This window comes from Syngnathus typhle, linkage group LG15 (assembly GCF_033458585.1).
Source record: "Syngnathus typhle isolate RoL2023-S1 ecotype Sweden linkage group LG15, RoL_Styp_1.0, whole genome shotgun sequence".
NCBI lineage: Eukaryota > Metazoa > Chordata > Actinopteri > Syngnathiformes > Syngnathidae > Syngnathus > Syngnathus typhle.
In genome coordinates, this window is record NC_083752.1 from 2,443,816 (window position 1) to 2,468,427 (window position 24,612).

At 41.0% G+C, this 24,612-nt stretch overlaps 1 protein-coding gene across 3 annotated transcripts in view; it reads right to left on the bottom strand.

The window, feature by feature from the left end:
- Positions 1 to 539: 539 nt before the first annotated feature.
- The window catches only part of gabrb4 (gamma-aminobutyric acid type A receptor subunit beta4), an 82,947-nt gene continuing 58,874 nt past the window's right edge, over positions 540 to 24,612 (bottom strand). Inside the window, exons 1-10 of one of the 3 annotated variants that reach the window (XM_061299618.1) lie at positions 23,966 to 24,472; positions 21,732 to 21,823; positions 13,372 to 13,439; positions 12,838 to 13,058; positions 10,115 to 10,197; positions 7,735 to 7,872; positions 6,943 to 7,095; positions 6,598 to 6,854; positions 6,014 to 6,103; positions 540 to 5,560 (exon numbers count right to left, since the gene is read on the bottom strand). In XM_061299618.1, coding sequence (XP_061155602.1) covers positions 5,207 to 5,560; positions 6,014 to 6,103; positions 6,598 to 6,854; positions 6,943 to 7,095; positions 7,735 to 7,872; positions 10,115 to 10,197; positions 12,838 to 13,058; positions 13,372 to 13,439; positions 21,732 to 21,823; positions 23,966 to 24,045 — 1,536 coding nt within the window. In that variant the 5' untranslated portion in view covers positions 24,046 to 24,472 and the 3' untranslated portion in view covers positions 540 to 5,206. Of the gene's footprint in view, positions 5,561 to 5,595; positions 6,104 to 6,597; positions 6,855 to 6,942; positions 7,096 to 7,734; positions 7,873 to 10,114; positions 10,198 to 12,837; positions 13,059 to 13,371; positions 13,440 to 21,731; positions 21,824 to 23,965; positions 24,473 to 24,612 lie in introns of those variants that run through there. The other 2 variants (XM_061299619.1, XM_061299620.1) reach the window with 2 other exon arrangements.

Genomic DNA, 24,612 nt, shown 5'->3' on the forward strand with positions numbered 1-24,612 from the left:
AATGAGCTGCTTCCACCTGCAATTGATTGTTTCGCATGAGCAACACAAGGTTTTCGATGTCTCACTCCCACATGACTTTTTCCGTTGCTTTAAGTGCACTCCCATCTCTTCACCTTCAGCACCGGTACTCCACTTCAAGTATTGCATCCTGGGGAGAGAAAAATCCAAATGTGTAAGCCTGTATCTGCTGTTCTGTCCTTTACAAGAGCGCAAACGCAGAGTTTTAACCACATGTCCTTCAAAGAATACAAACTCATTATCTGCTACTTAGTATGTCCTGGGAGTTTGGAGTGTCCCCCCCAAAAAAGCCGCGGTGCCATTTTGTCCTACCTGCAGTGGAGTAAATCACATTTACTATTGTTATTTACATGGGCAACTAGAATCAAATTTTGCAAATATGACAGATTCTTTGCTATAAAAGATGTAGTAAGTCAATATATATATAAAATAAATGTTGATCTTAAAATTCCCTTACCTTCTTTTGGTTGGTTCTTTGGGCAAATGAAAAGACAGTTTTTCTTTAATGTATAAGCCTTTATTTGTAAAAAGTCTGTTGTTTGAATGAGAACCCTTTTTTAAACCACATACTTGAACACCTTGTATTTGTAAAAAAAAAACGAACAAAAGAAAAACACATTTTGTTTAAACACCTCAAAAAGCGGATCGACACCATAACATTAAATTTGCACTGACAAAATAATACAATATCATACCACACAAATGTCGATTTCCATGGGTACCGATACTCCAAATGAAATCCAAACACTTCATTAAACAACAGAAATAAGCGCTCCAATGTAAACATAAACAAAAAAAAATGCAGTTTATCTTCCAGTGCCGTTTATAGCCGATGAATTACATTTTCCTTCTCATGATTAAACAACAACCCATGATAACAAATACAACAAATAATAAACAAACAGAGGAATGAAGCAAATTATTTTCTAATGTATAGTCTGAAAAAAAAAAAAAAAAGGGGCCGATTTGTTGATTGTTGTGTGCATATACAAATGTATTTTGTCAATTTCCAGCAAAAAAAAAATATATATAATAATAATCATCTGGTGAGCTGGTCACAGAGATTTGTGAAGATTCTGGCAAGTATGGCCGTACAGCAATCAGCAACAGACCATAATAACCAAAAGGCAGCTCCTCACTGGACAAATATGGGAAACACCCACTCAGGGTGTCATCACATGGCTTATGTCGGACGCTACAGGTGGAGCATCCTTTACATCCTTTGTAGCTGAATGGTGACTGAAGTTGATGAGCATGCTGAACCGGATCCAACCAAATTGCGTGGTTGACAACAAGCAGGGAGGACATTTCTTTTGCGATTCATACGAATCCCATATTATCTTTTTTTTTTTCCGAATAAGAAAGGTTTGTTGAAGATTGAAATCCAGCCGGCTGTAAAATAAGTGCAATTTGAGCATGTAAACACTTTCTCATCCTGGCTGTGGCGATGAATCGTATGACGCAGAGTAAAAATAGGTCAAGAAAATAAACCTTCCAGAGGTCATGCAAAAAAGAAAATTGTGGTGTACACAAAATAATGAATGCACCAACCAAAGTTCTTCCAACAGTGAGAAGTCTGCATGTCAGCCTTGGTCTGGGCTTGGGTGATGCTCGTTTTAAAGGGTGCGCTCCACTAATAGTTACTTCTTATGATCCGTAGATGTCTTGAGGACATTTTTTGGTAATGTGTTCAAAAGATTCAAGTCACTCTAAAAGGCTTTATTTACTTTTGGAATTGAAATTTGTTCAGCCCAAATAAAGTCCCTAATGTGAGGCGAATAAACAGTCTCAAGAAATATTACAAGTCATACATTGACGAGAATAAGGTTGGAATATTACCACGTCCGCATTTGCATTCATTTGAGTGGAATCTCATGATTAATATCAACTGCATGTTCCTGAGAAAGAACAACACTGTCTATTTTGTTGCTGCGTGTTTTTAACAAGTGCAGTTCCTGTGCAGGATGATATAACTTGAAATCATCAGAATTTGATACTGTGACTTTATATACTTTGTCCGTCAATCCACATTTACAGGAATGAAATACCCCTTACTAGCCTGGACATAGTGTAGCTGAGCATATTTACTTCTGCACATGTGAAGATCTATTGTTGGCAAGGGAGCAGCTGCACGACGACTTGGCTACGTACCTTGCTTAAGGGCACATATGAAGCTTTTTTTTTTTTCTTTTCTCGAGGAACAGGAAAAAACATCCAACTCGCCTTCTTAAGGCATATCCTGCTCCTCAAAGCCTTTATGAGCCAGATTGGCCATAATGCCCTTTTCCCCATATATGTGTTTAAAGAAGGAGAGATGAATCAGTGATTGTTTTCGATGGTTGAGGTAAACACTGCAAGTAGGTTCGGATGCGTTGACTTGGGCAAGGAAAAAAAATGTCGTTCAAGTCGACGCCATCCTATTTGCTGACAAAGAGCAAAAGCTATAGGCCGACTTTAGCTTTGCACTCGGGGCTGGGTTTTGTGAACAGTCTCCACAAACTCATCACTGTGAGAGGACTTGTTGAATACTCCATTATTTTGTCAACACGAGTCTTTTTTTTTTTTTCTTTTTTCTTTTCTTGATTTTGTTCGCCGAAGTATGCCAATGCCAGAGAAGCTGCCCATGCCATTAGCAGTGAGGCCAGTTGGTATTTACGAACTGCCGTGTTTTTGTTCATGCATTAAGAAGTATTAAGTGAAAGATATCATATTTACAGTACAATTCACATGTAATTACACATATACACTAGAGGCAATAAAAATTCACATTGAACTCAGATCAACACTTTCCCTCCCCTTCCACATCTTGAACATGTGTTAAATGAACATAAGCGCCATCTTGTAGAAACATTTGTAGGCTACGAAGAGTAAATCTTAAAATATAAGCTCCTCACAGCTGTTGGGATGAATGTGCGAATTCCATACCCAGAAAGCCGCGTCAGGTAAATATAATGTGATGCATGCAAGGGCTGCTTTTGGTAATGTAAAGGAGAAACACTTTTTTTTTTTTTTCAGCAAACATCCATCACATTGTCTTTTCAGAGAAATGGAAGAAAAAAAATGGTAAGATATGTACCTTCAAAATCGAATTCAATACTGATCAAAGACAGACAGTGGAAATGATAAACATAATAAGAGTGATTATGCATATCTGCAACATTTGTACATCTGTAATCACTAACTTACATCTGAAATATGTAAAAAATTAAAAATATGCAGGATTGACTCATGTCAGAGTGGGAGTTATTTTGTGGGAGATTTAATCTCCAACTAAAAGTTATGTAAGGTATGCATACAATTCTGTAGTTAAATAGGAGTGTTAGACCATCCAGTTGCATTTGAAATCATCTCCATTTATATTTGCGGTGATCATTTTGGTTCTTGAACAGAAGAAAGGGGATGTGACATGGGCGGAGCTAGATTTTTTTTGCTGAGGGGGGTCCCAGGGGTGGCCAAGAATATCTCAGGGGGTCTGCATAATATATATATATTTTTTAACAAATCTAAAAAAATCTTTACAAAATGCTGATAAACATTTGTCATGTACCCTACGAAGGACAGAGGGAAATGTGTGTGTGTGTGTGGGGGGGGGGGGGGGAAGAACCCTGGAAAAATTGTTACGTACCCAAAAGGCAATTATCTGGCCTGGCACCTGAGAGGTCCAAGTATATTTTTTGGGATGGGGATAGACAATTAAACATAGTTCTACTGCATATGATGCTCCTACAAACGCAATTGAATATGATTATCTTCCGTCAAGATGAGAAAAATGTCTGCTACACAGCCTTCTTGATGTTTCACCCTTTAAATCAAGTGTCCTTCTTACGGGTGGGACAGAACAAACTAGACAAGAATGAATTTTCCAGTCTGAATCCAACTCAGAGGCTACATTTTGCATGACAGAGTAGAACAAAACAATAAAGATTTCAATTTCCTTGAAATGTTGAATCCATCCCATCTGTGTTTCCTTAGTCCAATACTGAAGAGAAGCTCAATATACAAAGAAACCATAAAAACTACAGAACAAAATTGTGACGTGATATGTTGACTCTGTTGAATACACTTTTTTTTTTTTTTTTTTTTTACCGTGGATTGGTTCCAACAAATCACAAAAAAGCGACACATCACTCCTCCCAATTTCCTTTTTCACACAGCAGGAATGACGCCCATGAACGCTGCATCTAAAGAGCATGTGAATCAGTCAACAAGAGGAAAGAAACAGTACAAATATACTTTCATGGGAGTACTTAATGTTTTGTTTTTTTACCCCCTAAACAATCCAAATGAGTAATGCGAAACGTTATCTCGTAATGCCCTAGCTTCAGAACATTTTCCAACACTTTGAAATCACAGTATTTTTCAAGACAAAATTATATCTACAATAATCAGCACTTGTTTCAAACCAGAAAGAAAAGTAGACCCCCGCCGCCCTCCCTCCCATCACCTGAAAATAGATTTTGAACTTTACGTTGACTCTGGTGCACAAACGCGGTGGTCAAACATCACGTGACTGATGTCTGATTAAGAGAACACTACCATTTCAAATGAATTATAGATATAAAAAAATAAATGAAAGAATAACACATTCCAAACAAGGTTGCTGTACATGGTGGAACCGGAGATTTTCGTGCACTTTGTATTCATGGGCTACATGGGGGGGCGGGAGGTGTTCAAGGACCTTGCTCAGCTGATGCCTGACCAGACAAGCCACCACTGATTTCATGAGCTGCAGTAGAGGATTTCTGATTACAACAAGAATCAATAAAAAGTCAATGGGGGCATCTTCACTCCTTCAAGAGCTTTCGCTTCTCTTTTTTTTTTTCGTCTTATTTTTCCCATTTTTAGTAGCAAAAATATCATGCAGTCTGTAGTTCCAAAAATCCCCACGGGGATCTCATATTTGTTTGTTTGTTTCAGGAGGAAAAAGGAACTGAAAGCCTTGAAATTCTTCTCACATTTTTTTCTTTTTTTTTTTTTGGAAACATTCAAGTCATCCTATTCATACTTTGTACAGCAGAAAAGTCCTTCAGGTTTCAGGTGTGTGTGTGTATATATAAATATAATATACTGTATAGAAATATGCATATACATATGTTCAAACTGTATGTGTATACATATTTTGGATCTGTATCAAAGCCAATTTAATGTGCTCTCAAAATATGGCCCATGATTCCTAGTGGGATGCACATCAATTCACATAGTACAACCAATAGATTAGGTTGAAAAATCCAAAAGTGATAGGGAATATGACCCGGGACCACTTGTCAATGGTGCTTACATCTGACAGGTTTGGGATTTTCAACTTGAGCTTGGACGAGCGCCGCCGTAGTCGGCAGTTGGCCCGGCTCCGCATAGCGCTCCGATCCAGCGAGTGGTGGCTGAAGCCATCTCGGGGCGCCATGGGCTTCCTGAATTGGACCCCGGAGCTGTCAAAGGACATGACTGAATTCCGAGAGTCACTAACGCTGCTCCCCACGTCAGAAGGCATCACCTCGTTGTTCATTTCCAGAGTGGTGAGGAGAATGTTGCCGTACGCATCCACCTACCGCAGACACAGAGGCGTCAGTGTTGCCAAAGAGGATGCAAAAGAAAATCCCGCAATTATTCAATCCCCAGATAGTCAAAGTCGAGCGGCGGTGATATGCGACGTTATTCTTAGCATGCCCAAAAAGATTTGCTTTTGCTTTAAAATATACACGAGTGAAGTGCAAAGCCTGGTTCCAAAACATTATGGAGTGGAGGTGATATGTAAATCTAGCTGTAATCATTTGTTTATGTGGTCTTTAGCTAAAAAAAAAATAATAATAATAATATAAGAGCAATTTGGAAAAACCAATTCAAGCCAACCATCTTTGTCAGTGTTGCTTCTATCAAATTTCCAATGAAAACAATTTGTGGCCAGCAACTATTTTGGAAACAGTTTGGCAGTCAAACAACTTGAAGCCTATGTCGTGAAAAATGGCCTACAGCTGATATGATTTCTAAATACATGTACCCCAACTTTTCTTTGTTCCTCGAGATACAGATTTCTTCGCTGTGTAAATGACCTGAAGGTGTTGCTTTGAAACGGCACGGAAATGGAGTCCTTGCAATGTGAAAAGAAAAAATGAAGAGAACATTAAAAGGACGGAAATACTGGCAAATAAGCACATTTTCATTTGATTACAACAATGCATTAAACACACAAAAGCTTGGCATTAGTATTTCACACAACAAAAATAGGAGGAGTCATTCAATCTGACCATCCCACCTAAAATAATCATCATTAAGCTGTATTTTGTCAAGTATGCTAACTTCAAGGTAGCGGGGGGGGGGGGGGGGGGGGTTGAATGAATGGCGCCAACAGTGACAAGCACCTAAATAAGAAATGAGAATGTTTCTACCAGTCTCAATGAAAAGGAGGCTATGCTGGATAAAAAAGCAATCAGAGGGAAAAGCAATGGATGATGACTGTGGTGGCAAGGAATGTAAATAAAAATATATTCCAAAAACTATCTTCTTTTCTTTTGACGTCTACTTAAAGTCTGACCGGCATAATGAAGTGGAACGTAACGGAGGCAAGCAGATGAAGATGCAAACCTGTTCCCTTAGGCGCTTCTCTTCGTATCGTGTGCGCTCATTGTTGACTTTATTCAGCCTCTCATTGATTTTCTTCTGTTGCGCCGGGCCCCGGCCAAAGAACACATAATTTACAAAGGCATATTCCAGCAGGGCCAGGAACACAAACACAAAACAGCCCATGAGGTAGACGTCGATGGCTTTCACGTAGGGGATCTTTGGGAGAGTCTCCCTAAGGTGGGTGTTAATTGTTGTCATGGTGAGCACCGTTGTCACACCTGAACGCACACAACAATACACAAACCATCTTACGTTCTCCATCACATTGTCGGTCTTCAAATTGAAATGCGGATGGCTAAAACGTACCCAGGGCCACCCGAGCTGCAGAGGCATCGTAATTGATCCAGAAAGACACCCAGGACAGAATGGTGATCAAAATGGAAGGCATGTACGTCTGCAAGATGAAATATCCAATGTTCCTCTTAATCCTGAAACTCAGCGAAAGCCTCGGATAAGAACCTGTAAGCAGAAACAATAAAGTGACAGCTTGGATAAGATCAGGGAAGAGTGAAAAGCAGGGAAAAAAAAGGGAGGGGGGGAGTGGTCCAAAGTCTGCACTTGACAACGTGCAGGGTAGTCATTTCTCCCTTTGTTCAGATGGAGCACTTAATTTCCCCAAAGCGATGGATTCCTTTCCAGGGACAAGTTCGATTCCAATTAAACATGGCAGAAAGTCGCAAACACGGCAGATTTTTCTGCAAGCCCCTATCTCAGCAGGCCGCTCCGGCGTTCCTTTGAGACTTGTCACAGAAAACTGCTCGCTGTTTCCTTCTCCCTCCCTCTGTCCTCTAAACATTACTGAAAGGCCATTTTAAAAAAAAGGTGATTCCAATGCACGGCTGCACAGTAAAGGACAAAACAGAGTTCGAAGGTGGAATCTTTTTTTTTTTTTTTTTGCTGAGAAATGTCAAATAGTGGCACCACTTTTTTTTTTTTTTTATTAGTTAGATTTAAACAAGAAAGCACATAAAATGCTGATGCTCTCTGCTTCAGCTATATAAACTTGTTCATAGTTTGCAAACTCAAAAAATGACAAATAAATGTAACATCTCTGGTTAAAAGTCTTCAGGAAAGTTTCGAGATAAACTTAGGGCTCACCTGTGGTAAACCTTACTTCCTTGGAAACCAATCGAATGTCCACAATGGAGAACTGAGGTAACTCTAACTTGTCCACACCCGTCACGGCGCTGTCCCCTCCTTGCCAGAAGAACACAATATCATCCGTGGTGTATCCGTCTGTCATCACGCCCCGGGGGGAGAAAAAAAAAAAAGCATACGGTCAAGAAATAACCATGAAATGGCACAATGTATCAAGGCAAAGGTGCACCGTGCAGACAACCGGTGAAGGTCCCTCTGACGAACGATGCGCTCAGCTATAAAGTCATTCAGATCCGAGCAGATACGTTGACGTTTGAAAACCATTCCAGTGAGCAACGCTATTACATCCCAGAATGACGGTGGAGACATTTGTTATTCCCCACACCAACTCTTAGCAAACATAGTGTCTGATGCACTTACTCACGCTGGAAGGAGAACAGACATTCCCATTCGGGCTACCACCCACACGTTAACCGCACACTCCACCACACTTTGTTGCTAGTCTCCATCGCTTATGTCCTCATTGATGCTTACAAAGCTCTTTTTTGTCGATTGGATGATACGCAAGCGAGCCCCGCCATGGCTTGGCTAGTGGTCTTTTCACGATTCATGACGTTCAGTCTGACAGGTAGCTTTGATCGGGAGGGTATAAATAAAGCTGGCAGCGACGACTAATTTTCTAGTCGACTAATCGCCGATTGGAGTTACTACAATTAATCGATTCGTCGGATCATACGTCATTCGTGGCGGCAGTTCAAGTCACTGTTCACTATAATAATAAAAAAAGTATTTTGCGCTCATGCAGACCAAGCTGTTTTTTATTTTTATTTTTATATGAAGCCTGGCTACATCCCATGCTCATCTTGAGCGACATCCCCTCCTGCCTCCCACCTAGCATGAATATTCATCAGCATGTGTCAGTTGGCTGTCCTGCACATTCTCAGCTGGCAGCACAATCAAATGTGATCCCTGTTGGAGATTTATGTCAATGGGACAGTGTGCATTCACTCTCTCGCTCTCTCACTTTTACGACGACATTTTGCCTTCGACTAGCGACACGTCCAAAGTCGTCACGTTAAATTCACCGAGAGGGACCGGGGGAGTCATTAGAACTAAATCCGTCTCTGGATGTGCAGGGTGCCTAATCAATCCAACTGATAAGAGTGCACTGTTCACACCCGATAAACATAAATAAAAAATATTACTGCAATGGTTTAATTACTGTCATAGATCCCGAGGGTAAACAATCAACAACTACAAGCACAAATATGATGCAGCATATTGCAAGTGGAGTGATTGATAAATTCATCAATAAAAATGATCACTCAATACAATCTTCATTACACCAGCAGCGCCCATACTTTCCTCCTGGAAGGTGATCCATCTAGAATCAAACTAAATATATGAATAGAATTTTCATTAGGAACTGGTTGGGTGTTGTGAAATTGGTAAAATATAAGTATATACCGTATTTTCCCGACTATAAGGCGCACCTAAAAACCTAAAATTTTCTCAAAAGCCGACAGTGCGCCTTATAGTCCAGTGCGCCTTTTATATGGACCAAATTCCTAAATTTAAACTGGCCCAAAGCATTGTGTCATGAAATCAATCATAAGTGGCCCGCTAAAGACTAGGAATCATGAATCAAAAAAGATAAAATGGAGAATGATTTGATTTGGGTTACAAATCTGACATGATGCATTAATGGTGCGCCTTACAGTCCGGTGCGCCTTATATATGGACAAAGTTTTAAAATGGGCCATTCATTGAAGGTGCGCCTTATAGTCCGGTGCGCCTTATAGTCCGGAAAATACGGTACTTTTTTTTTTTTTTTTAATGGTCGATAGGTGTGACATCAGAACGAAACCATTCGCCATTGATCCCCAAATGCTAAGGACAATCTACGATCAAAATCTTGCCTATATTCTCTTATTTCTATTCAAACAAAATAAGATAAAAGGAAGCTATTGGTAGTAAAATGTACTCAGCACTTTTCTTCACGAGTCTGAATTGCGTCTCGATCAAGTTCAAGACGGCACAAAATCAATATTAATCAGCACTTACCGCTTGTACAATATGTACTTGCTTTTGTCACGTTTATTAAAAATAAAAGACATATTGGGATGTGTGGTAAGTGGAAGCACGAGCAGACTAGTGGGCAAACTGTGGTGGCCTGGCATTGATGTATTTATTTTGACAGTTACGTAAGTGGGTTGTATTTGCTTACTTGGCTTTTTTTTACCCGCCAGAGTGCAAACATGTGACAAATACATTGCACATTGGCTTAGTCGATTAGCAACGGCGTGCCGTAGCTCATCATTTCTCGGGTATATTTTGGAAGGTGTCGGTGCTAGCGACGGATGCTCTGGCATTTACTTACAGCTTTCAATTTCCAAGGTGCAGTTCTGTTCATCAAGAGGGTATCTCCTCAAGTCCATCATGCAAGCAGCAGTGGTGGTTATTCTGTGGCAGCACAAAAAAACACACTTTGAAAAGGTCTCTCCAAAAAGTCAAGAGGAAATGTAGCAAGTATGGAAAGTCTACACACCCTTTGTTCAAATGCCATTTTTTTGTGATGGATAATCATGATGACACATTTTTTTAAAGCAACTTATTTAGGTAAATACTGAAACTGCACGAATCACATTCTTTGAGAGCGACACGGTTTCAAAAGGGGCAAAAATCAAGACCCGAGCACGCAAGCTGATCATATCGGGAAGCCTAGTAAACAAAATATGTGTGACCGGACCGGCCGAGGTGCGATATCTATCTATTATTCACAATGACACTGAGCTGCATTGTGCTGCACAAGCATTCTGCTGCTCAGACTGCATTTGTTAGCACTCTGCTGTGCTACACCTCCCCGCTGCCTTCACAGCACTCCTCCGCTGACTGCATACAGCGGGGCGACACACTGCTGATACACTAGAAGAGGAAATAACATCACACCTAATTACATTCATCGGAGAGGTCACTTGGCAATTAGACTTCCCATGTAAAAAGTTGCAAAGAAGCAACATGGTCATTAATAACATTGCTTAGACTTCCATTGAGGGGAAATACTGTATGCGGTATGAAACCTAAAAGAAGATCAGGACTAAGTCAATTGTTGCCTTTCAGAGGTAATCAAAAAGACTTCCTGTCAACACAAGCTCCCGGTAGCAACTTGGACTAAGAATCTTTCACCCCCTTGGCACGTTGCACAAAAAGCCCACAATGAGTAAAACTGCGCTTATATGTGACCGCTAAAAGTCAGGGGGAGAGCAAACGTTGAGTAGGTGCCTCTCAGAGAAGGTCTGGGATTTGGAGAAGTGAGTATATATGGGTCAACAACGTTCGGTCCCATTATAATCGTGGTCTGACGTGAATTCTAGAACTCACGAGGATGACGCGCAATGAACATTTGGAGTCAGAACATCAACGGTAAAGACAAAAGTGTATTTGTGTTCATCAAGCATGCATTTATTGTAACCCGAGGTGGACTCCAGACAAGGAAGAGTGTGTCAGATGCATGAGCAATACTTCTGACACCTACACAGTCTGCTTGTGCAGCTTGCATGGAGAGAAAATAGCGGAAAGCAATTCAGTGGGAAGAAAAAAAAATTCTGTCTGCCATCATGGGCAAGACTATAGTTTGGATTGATTCTAAATCTGGCGGTAAAAAAAATGGTCCTGAGGACAGAGCCAAGGTCAATCTGTTAGTAAGCGTTATTAATAACAAACAAGCAGCTCTGCAGATGTTCGGAGGAAGAGCTAATGCCAGAATCCGTATCAATAAGATTTTCGTTCCTTGCAGCACACAATCAGCGGATGTGCAAGTGCAGGTGTAATCCCATTTTCTTCTGGCTCACATCCAATCTTCTCAGCTCATGATAGTACTTTTATGGCTCCAATGGAACCTTGCGTACCCCGAGCGGTGCAGCTGGGAATGTTAAGTCAGATTAGGAAGCCGTGCTTTTGGCGGCATTTCCTTCCATTTGATTTTAGGCTAAGAATAAAAACAAGAATTGCATTAGCATTAGCAAGTCATATACGGAATCGTACTTGTGTGATTTATCGATTCAAATTGTGATACGCAAAGTAGCAGGTCTCGGTTTTGCTGTCATGAACAAGCTAGCCTTTAGCTGCAAAATCGATGACCTCTTTGGGCACAATTATTTGAAGAATAATTCATCTAGTACGTTTACCTTAAGGCTTACATATTGTGGATAGAGAAGACAACCAGAAGAGTACAGTTACGATCGATTCAATGCCCGAAGAATAATACAATGACCTGGATGGATGAGCATATTAGCGTGGAATAAACCATATTGGATAACACAGTGTAAATCAGATCGGACTATTCCAGTCCCTTCAAATGAACAGACAATATTTGACTATCTTTAACTCAGTCTTTGGCATCTTACAAATAAAGATAACGAGCAAAGCAATTGGAGTCAAGGATTGCAATCCCGCCAAGCAAAACCTCTGTCGGAAAATGTCCAAAATTGGAAAACAACATGGATTTTACGATTGAAACATATACAATAACTGCATCCTCACTGCCGAGTGAATTGAGTGCAAGCAAACCTTGAATATTCACCTCAACGTTCAACTTTAGGTTCTCTGCGGCACTTAGACGGACGCCATTTCTATTTTGCTGCTACCTTTATAGATAGCCTTGTAAAAAGTCATAAAAGGAGATTTAAAAAGAAAACTTTTTTTCCCTATTCCATCTCCTTCTTTGTCAGAATAAATTCAGTAATTCAAAAAGTCTGAACACTGGTCGTCACATGAATAATTCATTCCTTTGTGTGATCTAAACCTTGTCACTTTATTCATAGAACAAAACATATTTCCAGCTTCATCCACTCCTCTACAGCATTTTATTTTAGAGACTTTTGAAGAAAAGCACCTGAATTAATCCGGATTTTATGAAACCTCAAGACACTGGCTTAGTTTTTGCATCCCCAAAAGGATCTTAGAAATGTCCTTCTGTGTATCTTTACTGTCTACTCAACTAGATGATTGCCATTCGACTCTTAGCGTGATCAATTTTGATCCAGTTCTCGGAACTGTACTTTATCTTGATCGCAGTGCTTTTTTTTTTTTTTTTTTTTTTACCTCAGCCCGTACAAGACGGTCCCGTCAGGGTGAAGTCGGATCATACGGTTTTTAACCGTCACTCCGTGAAGAAAGGACTTCTTGTCGTTCAGGAAGTAAGTGTCTGGGAGCCAAAGCTGATCTGCCACACGGTTATCCAAAGTCAAGTTGAGGTTCAATTCACCATAGGCCAAACGTTTATCTCGCCAACTTTGCTGGAAATACATTGTGATGGTATAGTCCTGGAAAGTGGGGGGGAAAAAAAGTGGCATTTTTAATACATTTGGAAATCCTTCCAGAATTTTCCTTTGGCTCAATACAGTAGGTGGTGTTGTAACCCTCTGTGAGAAATTAAAGCAATATGTTACAATAACAAACACTAATTCCAAATAATACGCCATGGATTAGAGTGTTTCAAAATTCATATCATCATTCATAATTGAATAAAACGTATAACCCGGTATAACACCTAATGCAACTTTAATGCATTTGGAATGTTTCATTAAAACTGAAGATGACATGGTGTATATAGTGATCGCACATTGTGAGACTCACCATGTTTACTTCTGAGATGGAATCGATGCTTGCTATGTTGATGCTCATCCCGACTATGACTGGAGCACCTGAAGAAAGAAAGGCAATACAAATGTTAAATTAAACTAAATCTGTATGAACTTGTGCTGCACAAATTGTATCGTAAAACAAACAAAGCTACTGTTTGTTCATGATACAACGGGAAAAAGGCATTCATCCATGCTAATGCTTTTCCTAGAAATTCATGTAAAGTAGCGGCAAGAACAAACTATGCCTCATTTACTTGATTGCAGTACATCTTGTAAACAGCAAGTTGCTTACATGTACTTGAGAGCTCTTAAATATTCAGACAACTTGGTTTACAAGGGGAATCCATTTGCACTGAGCATGTCGCAAACTTGCTCACAATCAACGGTAGCTGACGTCAAGAAAAAGATGCTTATCATTGTCATCCATATAGAATATCATCATTTATATATACGATAATAATGATAAAATTATTCATGGATAAAAAATATTTTTGATATTCCAGTCAGTGCCATGACTGTTTGCCCTCTTCTCCAATTCCAGTTTATAAAACAGGCTTCAATTGAAGTCACAGAATATAAATAACTTGGTCCCAAAATATATCAATAGGACCCAGTATTTTAATTTTAATTAGCGACAATGGAAAAACCCTAGCTGTGATAATCATGCAAGACATGTCATCTCATATCCAGTGGCCCTTGTCTTCCCGTTCCCAAATGCCCCAAAGCTTTGTCATATTCCCTGACCCTCTTTGCAAAACAGAAACAAAATGGGTGCGTGAGGCATTTGCCATTGCGCTTTGAGAAGGCAACCAGTAACAGCTTTTCCCGAGAGATGTCAAAGTACATTTATTTGCTACATGAAGAGGAAGTGAGAAAGCAACGTCTCGCTCTCTGCATATTTGGATGCCGCTCTCGCTTTGTTAGAACAGCGTTTCAAAAAAAAATAAAAAAATCTGCTATAGCTTCACTTGTGGCTTGCATGTCTTATTTTGAGCCGCAGTGAAGATAATGCACTACTTTAGTATTACAATGTTTTTTGCAGGCTTGATCAAACAGGCTCAATTGTACAATTATTTATATTCAATCACTTTGATTGCGGCACAATGATGCTAGCTTTATTTGTTACCTTGTAATCACTATAGCAGCCCTGAACAACAAGTGATCAATTAAAAGCTGAATTTCTCTCTTTGACCATGTCCTCTGATTCCACTGTTGCATTTGGACAATTCCAAAAATGCTCTGTCGGCGCTTGCACAATTCTAAATAAACCCGGAGTGTATGCGACAGACATAAAAAGTGCCCACGCATTGCAACGTCAGCCCAATTGTGATAAGTGCTGTCACCGGTTGTCGATAGTTGCTAATGTGGTTCCCGTTAGTCTGTCAAATAGTGAGTGTTGCTCATTTGGCCTGCACGCAGCTAAACGGCGGGCGAGGTGCTTTCGTTATGGACTGCCAAACAATTCATGAATAAATATCACAAATAAAATACAATAAATAGAAAGAACCTTTGTGATTGTTGATTGAACTTCATAAAAGAGCGCAAAGTCTAAACCGGCACAATTTTAGATGGCCATTGCTGAATACAAAGCATTATTATTATTAGTTGGTGAGATCTAAGAATGGTATCCCGTTGCATTGGACCTTAGTGCTGTTTGTTCAGGTTAACAATGTTTAGTCAAGCTTGGCGTAACACAATAAGTCTAGCGTTTGGATAATTACAGGCGTTATCAGTTGTCAAGGTAGTTGAGTGCTAGTCTGCCAAGGGAGTGTTTGAATGAGAGTGGAGCACAGGTTGGAGTGAATCCTTCATCACACTTCTAACATCATGAAAAAGAAAGCGTTTGAGGAGAAAAAAAAAAAAAAAGCATAGCTGGCGAGCCAAGAGTATGGAGAGCGAAAGCAGACCCGCTGTTTTCATTTATTCGGTTTTTGATTAGACATTTTGGACTATCTAAGTGTTGAAAAATTGTTTAGTTGTGCCAATTGGAGTTGTAATGAGGATTGCAAGTGTGTGAGAAAAACAGCACTGCAAATCATGTTCATCATAAAATAAAAATAAAAAAAGCTTTATTATCAGAGTATGTTGGAATACTGCAAATGTTGCTATTGTTCACTTGAATTATTTGATGGAAAATAAAGTCATTCAATCAAACGTGTCCAAAGACATTTCATTTCACCACATGCAGCAAGAAAAAGGTAAATACGATCATCAATGCTCATCCTCGAGGTCACGACGCTCACATTCTATGCGAATGCATGCTCACAAGTAGGATTTATTTAAATTTCAAATGGAGTATCGGGTCATTCGTGATATTTTGCCTCTCGGAAAGTCGACTGAAAACACATTTGCTGGACAGCAAAGAAAACACTCTGCCTGCCTCTTGTAAAAAAGAAAAAAAAACTCAAAAAATAAACCTATTGCCTAGCAACAGAGGGCTCCATAGCAACGGCGCAGCATTTTCCCTACAGTCTTGCAAGATCAGCATGATTTATCCAGTCGAGTGTGTATTTGCTTTTGTTTTCATTGGCGGGCGAGCGAGCGAGCGAGCGAGCGAGCGCACTCATGAAACCCTTTTCCTCCAGAATGGAAGGACTAAAACAAGATGTTGCGCCAAATTTTTCCCCCCACATTTAATAGAGTGTTTCACATCAATTATTTCTGCCTCGGCAGAGTGAAGCGAGACAAAACCGGCGACGTTGTGATTCAGCAAAGAGCACAAGCTTGAAATCAACTCCCACAATTTGGGCTATTGTGTATCCATCCTTACACAAATAAATCATTGGATTGATTACGAAACGATCCATCCGTCCATTTTCTACAGCTGCCAGCTCACCCTCGAGAACATTTTGTCATTCGGATTCAACGTTGAAGTCGTCAGCCAAATACGCAACGGATAAAAAGTTCTTCTAAGCGCCACACATCCCGAAAGAAAATCGGTATTTTCTCTCTCTGTATTAACACGACTCAACCCCTAAAAGTGAACATTCCATTTTTTTATGCATATGGAACTGTTCTGCCTGCCAGTATAAAGTGTAAATGACTAAAAGACCCTGTTTAACATCACGATGTGGTGATAAAATATTCAAACCAGACCCTTGCTGCTTTTAACTTGATTAATATATATAACCTGATGTTGGCTCAGCGTCGGCAGTATAAAAAAATATATATATATATCACAGCATCACTGTCACAAGCGGTCCCAATGTTTTCACCGCTACTTATAAATATTTACAGCGGACCTTGTTTTTCAAGCGAAGCCTAATTCAAGACAGCACATCACACGACTCCAACATGTTTGGAATAATCGATACTGTTCAGTCCAGATGGAGTCCAAACTTTTCCGGTACTGCAGTTGCAGTGCTGTGCTACGCAGTAATGAAGATGCTGCAGCCACTATATGGACTGCTGGTGAATAAAAGGCAAATCATGAAAGCAGCTATGACACAGCCAACAGAAAAAGGCAGAACAGAAGGCAAAAAGAAAATGATGAGGTAAAGCAAGAGAGCAGAGGCACTACATCACCACCAGTCAAGACAGAGGATAAGTAAAGGTGGCCTCATGTTATCGTCTTTTCCTGCCACAAAGCTCAGCGTTGATGAATGAAACCTACTTAAGAGTTTGTAGGAAAGAGCCACATAATATGAACAGCTTTTTTGCATACACTCATTTTGCCATTGAATTATGAAACACCGCAACGTATCATAAATCACCGTCCCCGCTAGAAGTTTTAATAAAGCACCTCAACTGGCTTAACGGGTGATTTAAAAAGGTTGATTTAGTTAGTATGTTAGTATTTAAGCAATGACTCATTTATGTTTGATTGCAGAAAACTGCCTTATCAGGTACTCGCTATTTGTAATGTGTACTTGAAATATACCGCATAAAACATTGCTTAAAAAATGGATGGTCACGTATGATGAAAAAAAAAAAAAGCGATATTTTTATTTGCCGTCATAATTTGGATATTTATTTGCAAACTCATTGGTTAGAGTGTCGTTTATTTTACAGTGTTTTGCGCGACGACTGGCTTCATTTATTCGTGGAGCGGGCGCAATGAGTGTTAATCAATGCATGTCCCTTTTATAATCTCGAGGGGGGGGGGGGGGGGGGGGAGCGGCGGAAGGAGAGCCATCGTGGGTTCTTTTAGCTGACGCCATCTTGAGTAACCTTGCATGTAACCTGCAGTAAATCCCATTTATAAGACCTGCCAGAGCGACATGAACGATGTAGTAAAGGCGGCAGGTGTGAATCCGCCGCTCTGTTTACGGTTAGCGTAGAAATCATAGACGACATTTTATTCAAATGTTAATGATCACACACAATTATGATCCGGACCACAGATTATCATCAAGTGCGCACTATTTGTTTTGAGCTACGTCAATCTCATCTTGTTTTGTTTTTCCTGTTTCAGCCATTAAAAGCAAAAAACGGACAGCCAAGTCATGCAGGTTGAGATGAAAGAACTTTCAGATTCGAAAAAAACAGAACATGACAAACACAAGTCTTTGTAAAGCAGAGTCAAAGTGACAAAAGAGAATTGACAAGCAACATCAATGTTAGAAAATCAACATCAAGTATCTTTTCCTTCAAAAACACAAAAAAGTGGGATTCAAATTTCTGCCTCCTTCACTTGTGAGTGTGTGAACGCGCAACAAACACACACGTACACACAATGTCAACGCAAAGTGAATTGAATGCCTAGCATGCAGATTCCCTCAAAAACATCAGACCCATCTTTTTTCCCCCCCCAACACATTCTATCAGCATTTTCCAGCTCCATTTCAAAGTTGCTGAAAACAACACTCTGAATGAGAGGATGAAGTATTTCCCCTCTCCTCCACGCTATCTCCTAGCACCCCTCGTCACCTCCACCCAACCCGTCGACATGCACACCTCATTTAATTCAAATGGAAAATCTAAGTGAAGGAAAAAGCGGGGCAGCTTGAGCATTTTCTCCTGTGTTTCCTTTGTAATAAATCACCGGGCCTTCTCTTTTCATCAGGATAGATATCACTTGTACATGCCCCAACATCCATTCTGGGATTCTGACAACACGCTCCTTGTTTTGTGCTGATTGGGCATTACTTTGCTACTGACGCTCTGCACTATCAGCTCATATGCAAAGCAGCCACTACCTCCATTTTGACACGTGGCAGCAGGCAGCCCGGGAGGTTGCCCTGACTATTGTAAAAGTGTCCGGCGGGCTCGGAAGAACCGGCCGCCATATATCATTTAGTCGCTGCAGCGACCAGAATGCAAGTTGCCACTAATGTCCGGCGAGGATCAATCAGAGGTCATCGGAGCAGTACAGTCCAATGTCAGTCCGGTTCTACACCCAGACACAAAAAAAGTGAGATGAATACACTGTCTGGCTCTCTCTTTTATATTCAGTCAATGACGTATGTGTCAATTGCACACAGCAATCTCATGGCTGACCTTTGGTTTCATGCTTACATGAGAAATAAGATCAAGCTGCAGCTGGGACTCATTTGGGTCAATGGGAAAGGAAATCAGGAAAAAGCCCGGGTTCGGGAGTGGAAGAGACGGACGGTGGCAGGTGACGATACTTTGGTGTCATGGCTGCAAGCGGGAACTCGGATCGGAGGGGGGATAAAAAAAAGTCTGGCTCTTGCATTCCAGTGGTCCTGGCACCTACTGATGCTTTTTAATGTCCGAGATCATTAAAGTGTCACATGTACGCTAATGCTCTTTCAGCCATTAAAGCTTAAGTGCATTGTGATGAATATCTAGTCCAGACATAGAAAAGCTGTCCCGTTTCAACATACAGTATACGGCACACTGAATTTAAGTCATGTGTAAAAGTCACATTATATGCCAAGACTTGGTCAAATGTGATTTGGGTGTTTTAAAAATGCCACGTCGTGCACGTTCGATTCATGTCTGTTTGCTTGGATTGACAAACAAAGCAAAACAACAGTGTGCTTTGGAATATTTTTTGGACTCTAGATTGATTGTGATTCTAAATCCAATGATGGAAATATTCCCTTGGAAGGATCCAGCTGCTTCCATCATAGGCAACGTGGCATTCGTGCGTGAATTTCTTGGGCAAGCGTTCCATCTTACGTCAAGTCGATTTTCTTCGACACGATTTACTCAGCGATGATGCAAGCCATTCAAGATGAAGGAGAGAAACTTGTGAAGTGGTTTACAAAGTAGAAACCGTTATATAAGTAAAACTCTCGGGGGGGGACTAGCTCGTTTACCTGCTCATTGATTAGAAGCAGAATTTCGACTGTACATTCTGGACTTGAACTGTGCTGATCAAAACATTGAAGAGGTTTTTTTTTTGCTACTCCTACGCGCCACAATGACACAAATGTTTACGTATCGACCGACCTTACGTATCATGTCTAGTCTTATCAGCGACACTTAACTCAGAGGAAAAGAGCCTTAAGTGTCCCTTTACAAGGACAGGTTACTTGCTCCTGCAACCCAGAGAAATCCCCCAGGGACTCAAACGGTCTTCTCGTTCTTGGGTTTTTACTCTCAGCAGAGCAATTCATTACCCTGACGTTGCAATCCCAGCAGCATGCTTTTCTCCCTTCTGTGCCGTCTGTCTAAAACTACAGAAGTGATTATTTATTAATACAAGTTGAACTGAAACCTTTTCCAGCTTCGCCACTGCAATGCTGCATTAGCCGACGCTATCGTTGCAAAATATGCTAGCATGCACGCTCTTGGCAAAGTGGTGGAGGCCGTTATATTTTTCAGAGGATTGTGCCCATTCAGTAAATCAGCATCCACTTCTGTTTTGCAAAACTTAGGTTATCTCGTTAAGCCACAAGAGCTACATAGCTACATTTAACGTGGAATTTCGCAACACCAGTCAGCTGGAATTATTGCAGAAAGTTCATTAGCATCCAACACAGCTCATTTTAGGGTGTCCGGTTTGTTTCAAGCCTAAGCATGCCGCCATCACACGTAATCAAGGCCTTATTTAAAAATGTATTCCTTCTTTCTTCTAGGACAAACCCCTCCCTGAGTTTTTGCTCAGATTGCCTTCTGGACATGTGTCGACAAGATTTAGTAGGGCTTGCTGATCATGAGCAGCATGATCAGCAGTTGTGTTTGAACGGCAAAAAAAAAAAGCTCCCCTGCAAATTTAATACGCAGACTGTTGTCTGCTCATATATTTTGCACGGATCTGGTTCGATAGCATCGTGTTTTACAGAAGAGCACGTTGGCATGTGGAATATCTTTTATGGTTTGAAAATGACGCATGCTGAGATCATAAAATGACAACCTGGGTTGAAATATGTCCATCAGAAGGACGAATCTGACGAGTGTACACAGTCCTAATAAAAAATAAAAGATGACCTCATCATAAGGTTGGAATGTAATATCTGCGGCAAAAATGTTTTCTCTCTTATTAGTCATGGAAAATTTCCAAACACTTTGAATGAACACACTATTTTTTTTTTTTGCTTCCAAGAAATTATTCACAATGTTCCAAATGGAAAGAATGATTGCAGCTGCTAGAAGTCGCCTCTCCCAAGCCTGAAGTTAAAAAGCTGCAAATATTCAGAATAGCAAGGTACCTCTAGAGAGAGATCATATCTCATCACTTCCATGACCGAAATGCCCATCAGTACTTCCTAGCCACTAATGTCTCAGTGATGTTGGGAAGCCAAACGCAGTTATGTCTGCAAGCATATCACATGACATTTTCCCGAAGCTAGTAACGGTTTGGTTCCATTCTGCGGTCGTTTGCAGACCCTCACTGACGATTCTGAATGATGTTCATAAAGCTTACAAAACATGCTTCCTTGATTAACTGAAGACTTGTCCATATGAGCGTTATCCTGATATGTTTCCACTTACTGTACGTTCATTTCTGGTTGATGTACATTTTAAGTGGTGAACCACAGACTATTGCATCCCTTACACTCGTTTAATTAACATCACACTTCATTAACATGTCCTTTTAATGAAAAGTCTGCTTTGCACCACCGTTTGATTTTTTTTCTCTTTTTTTTTTTTAAAGCGGCGTAATGGAATCGGTTGCAATTTGCAATACAGATTTTGCCTAGTTTGTTGGGTTAGTTAACGGACTTGTGTGATCACATTTGGATCGACAATTTACTCCTTCCAAAGATGATGATCTATTGCATTCTCCACGTTTCTAGGGCAGCCATCTTGGATACGCGAACAGATGCATGGTAACGACATGGCCGCAATCATTTCAAAGTACTGTTCCGCCACAGGCAATCTCTCGGACGGATTCTCAGAGGGGTGACTCACGGATTAGACCGCACGGAAACTTTGTCTCGGAAATCCACTCGATGGAAAAGAGCTGGAGCCCCCAATGCGGACGGTCCGAAGACTTACCTCCAAAATCAGGCCTTAAACGGATGTCGTATCCCTTCAGCAACTTGTCCACGGTAGTCTTGGCCACAGACATTCCGGTGCTTCCAGTGGAGCTAGAGGCAGAAATCAAAAATTAAAAAAATTACAGAGGGTTTGAACCTGACTCTTTGTGATGCGGGCATTTTTTTTAGCAACTTTACACCTAGAAAAAGACTCCGACTACATTTGAAATGCCAAATCAGTCTGTCTGATCTGTGAAGCAAAGTAAATATGTCGGGACTCAGAAGAGAGATGCTTCGGATCTCAGGAGACTGAAGATGACGTCACGTCCACTTTATGTTTCAAGTGGGATTAAATTCAAGTCGAATCTAAAGTCAATACTGTGACTCAAAACAACTTTGCAGATTCAGACCATTGTCAATCTCCCAGCAATCTCTGTTGGCTTTGTGATGACGTATAAGTAGGTTGGAAATTTGCAACCTGAGGTCCCCTTGCAAAAAATCGGATCTAGAAACACTTATGAAAGTCACTCGAAAATTGGAATTGAGCCGTTCCAATTGCCGGAAAAAAAAAAAAAATCAAATACAGGTCGCATATGAGCAAAGAAATCCAATCCGGGTCACATTTGCTTACAGTGGCCAAAGTAAGAAGACCAGGATAAAAAAATAAATAAAATAAAGTTCATCAGGTTGTAGTCATAATTAATATGGAGATCATCTTGAAATGCACGGCAACAAACAACGCATCAATGAAAACAGGGAGTTCTGTATCTTCCTAACAGATTGGTTTGGGCTGAATCTGCACTCTACCATATCATAACACGCACAGGGCCACCATTATGTATATTCATGTCATCAGTTCAAGCGATGAATATGCAACTGTCTAGGATTTCATGGAAGCAGGTCATCCAAAATAGTAAACGTTCCAGTCATGAGGGTGCATTTGCATAATCTCATACAGGGTTACAAAAAAAAAAAATCTGTCTGTGCAGACACAGGTTAGGTTAACCCGAGAGACAGAATATCCCTGGGAGCATCATTTAGTCAGCACTGGTCTGACTGACATCTTTAACATTGGTGCCATGACCTGCAGCACTTCAACCAAGACGGGCGCTCCAGCTCATGTGGAGGGTGTGGAATGGGATTTAGTTACAAGGGGGTGGATGGGTGGATGGATGGGTGGGTGGATGGATGGGTGGGTGGATGGATGGGTGGGTGGGTGTATGGGTGGATGGATGGATGGATGGATGGATGGGCTGGGTGGATGGATGGGTGGCTGGATGGATGGATGGGTGGCTGGATGGATGGATGGATGGATGGATGGATGGATGGATGGATGGATGGATGGATGGATGGATGGATGGATGGATGGATGGATGGATGGATGGATGGATGGGTTGGGGGGTAAAAACACCTCCGCTAGTAGGAAGACTATGAGTGAGGGGATCCGCTGCTCAATTAGCTCGTGCAGATGGATGCTCCAACAGAACCTGTGGGTTGGACACCCGAGGGGATGGGAGCTGAATGACACCTGACAGAATTGCCCATTTCCCAATTGCGGGATGTATTGGAATAGAAATGTTAGAAGGTGCAGCTGAGCCTTGAGAGATGCTTCTTGAGGCTGCAGACATGGAAAAGGAGCAGGCCACAGGGGATGGATGCACACTACATCACTGGCTTTGCCGACAAAATTAATTGTCGAGGGGATTCTGCATGCTGTGATTATGCTCTTCCGGGCTTTGTGTAATTCAATGAAAACACTTGAAGGTGAAGAGAGAGGATATTTAATTGAAATCCAACATAGTGCCGTCTGGCTGATGGCGAGGATGACCGCTGAGGGTTATTCATCTATTTATATGGAAACGAAGATGCAACGATGCTTACTGGTGGCTGTAAAGTCAAATATTGATTTTATTTTTTTTTTTTTTTATTCACGTCAATCAAATCATCAGACTCATCCAATCAACTAATCAGCGCCTCCTGCTGAGGTCTCCCTCTTTAAGTGGCAACCTTGCACTCTAATTATGAATATTGCATTTTGGTATCGAGGAGGTGCACACATGGCGCGCGCCACAGCGGCGTCTAATAGAGCGTGTTGGAAGCAATGGCTCTAATAAGAAGGCCCGCGCACCCCTTTAATGCGATTTGTCACATCTCAGCCTCTTATTGACCGATAATCACATCAATTGGTGTGAGCGGTTTTTTTTTTGGGGTTTTGTTTTTAAAAAAAAATCAACCCGGGCGACGTTTTCTTACCTTTGAATAAAGCATGCGAAGGACAAAGCCGCCAGAGCAGAGAAAATTCCACATAATTTATCTTCTTGACCACCCAACATCTCCACAAATCCTTATTTCTAGTCTCTATAATCCAACCAGTCCCGTGGTCCCTCCGGCAAATGCACAAACTAAAAACGGGCAATGGGAATAGAATGTCGAATAAACTAGCCTACATCTACGCATACGACGTCTTCAAGCAGGCTTCTCGGTGTCAAAAAAAAAAATCTTAATAATTGGCCCCCGCTATGGAAATCCGTGCAGGTCACAGAGCCCCTCGACCAACACCAACAGATCGGACATCTTGCTGAAAAACAAGCGCACGCACTAAATCGAAAAGTGTCAAAAGGCGATGGCAAGAAGGTGGAGAAACAGACAGAAAGTAGTCTCAAATCGGTGGATGAAATTTCCCGGTCCAAGTGTGCACAAGAGGCATGGTTGCAGCTGCAGCGGCGGTGCTACGGGAACCAGCGACGTGCTGTCGTTAAACCTTGATTTCTTTGAGCTGGGAGCGGTGGAGTCAAAAAAAGACAAATGAAATCTTCATTCCCGGCTTTCCCCTCTTGTCGCTGCTGCAGATGATGATGGAGATCAGCGCAAAGTCACTGAGGGGAAAATGCACATTGGGG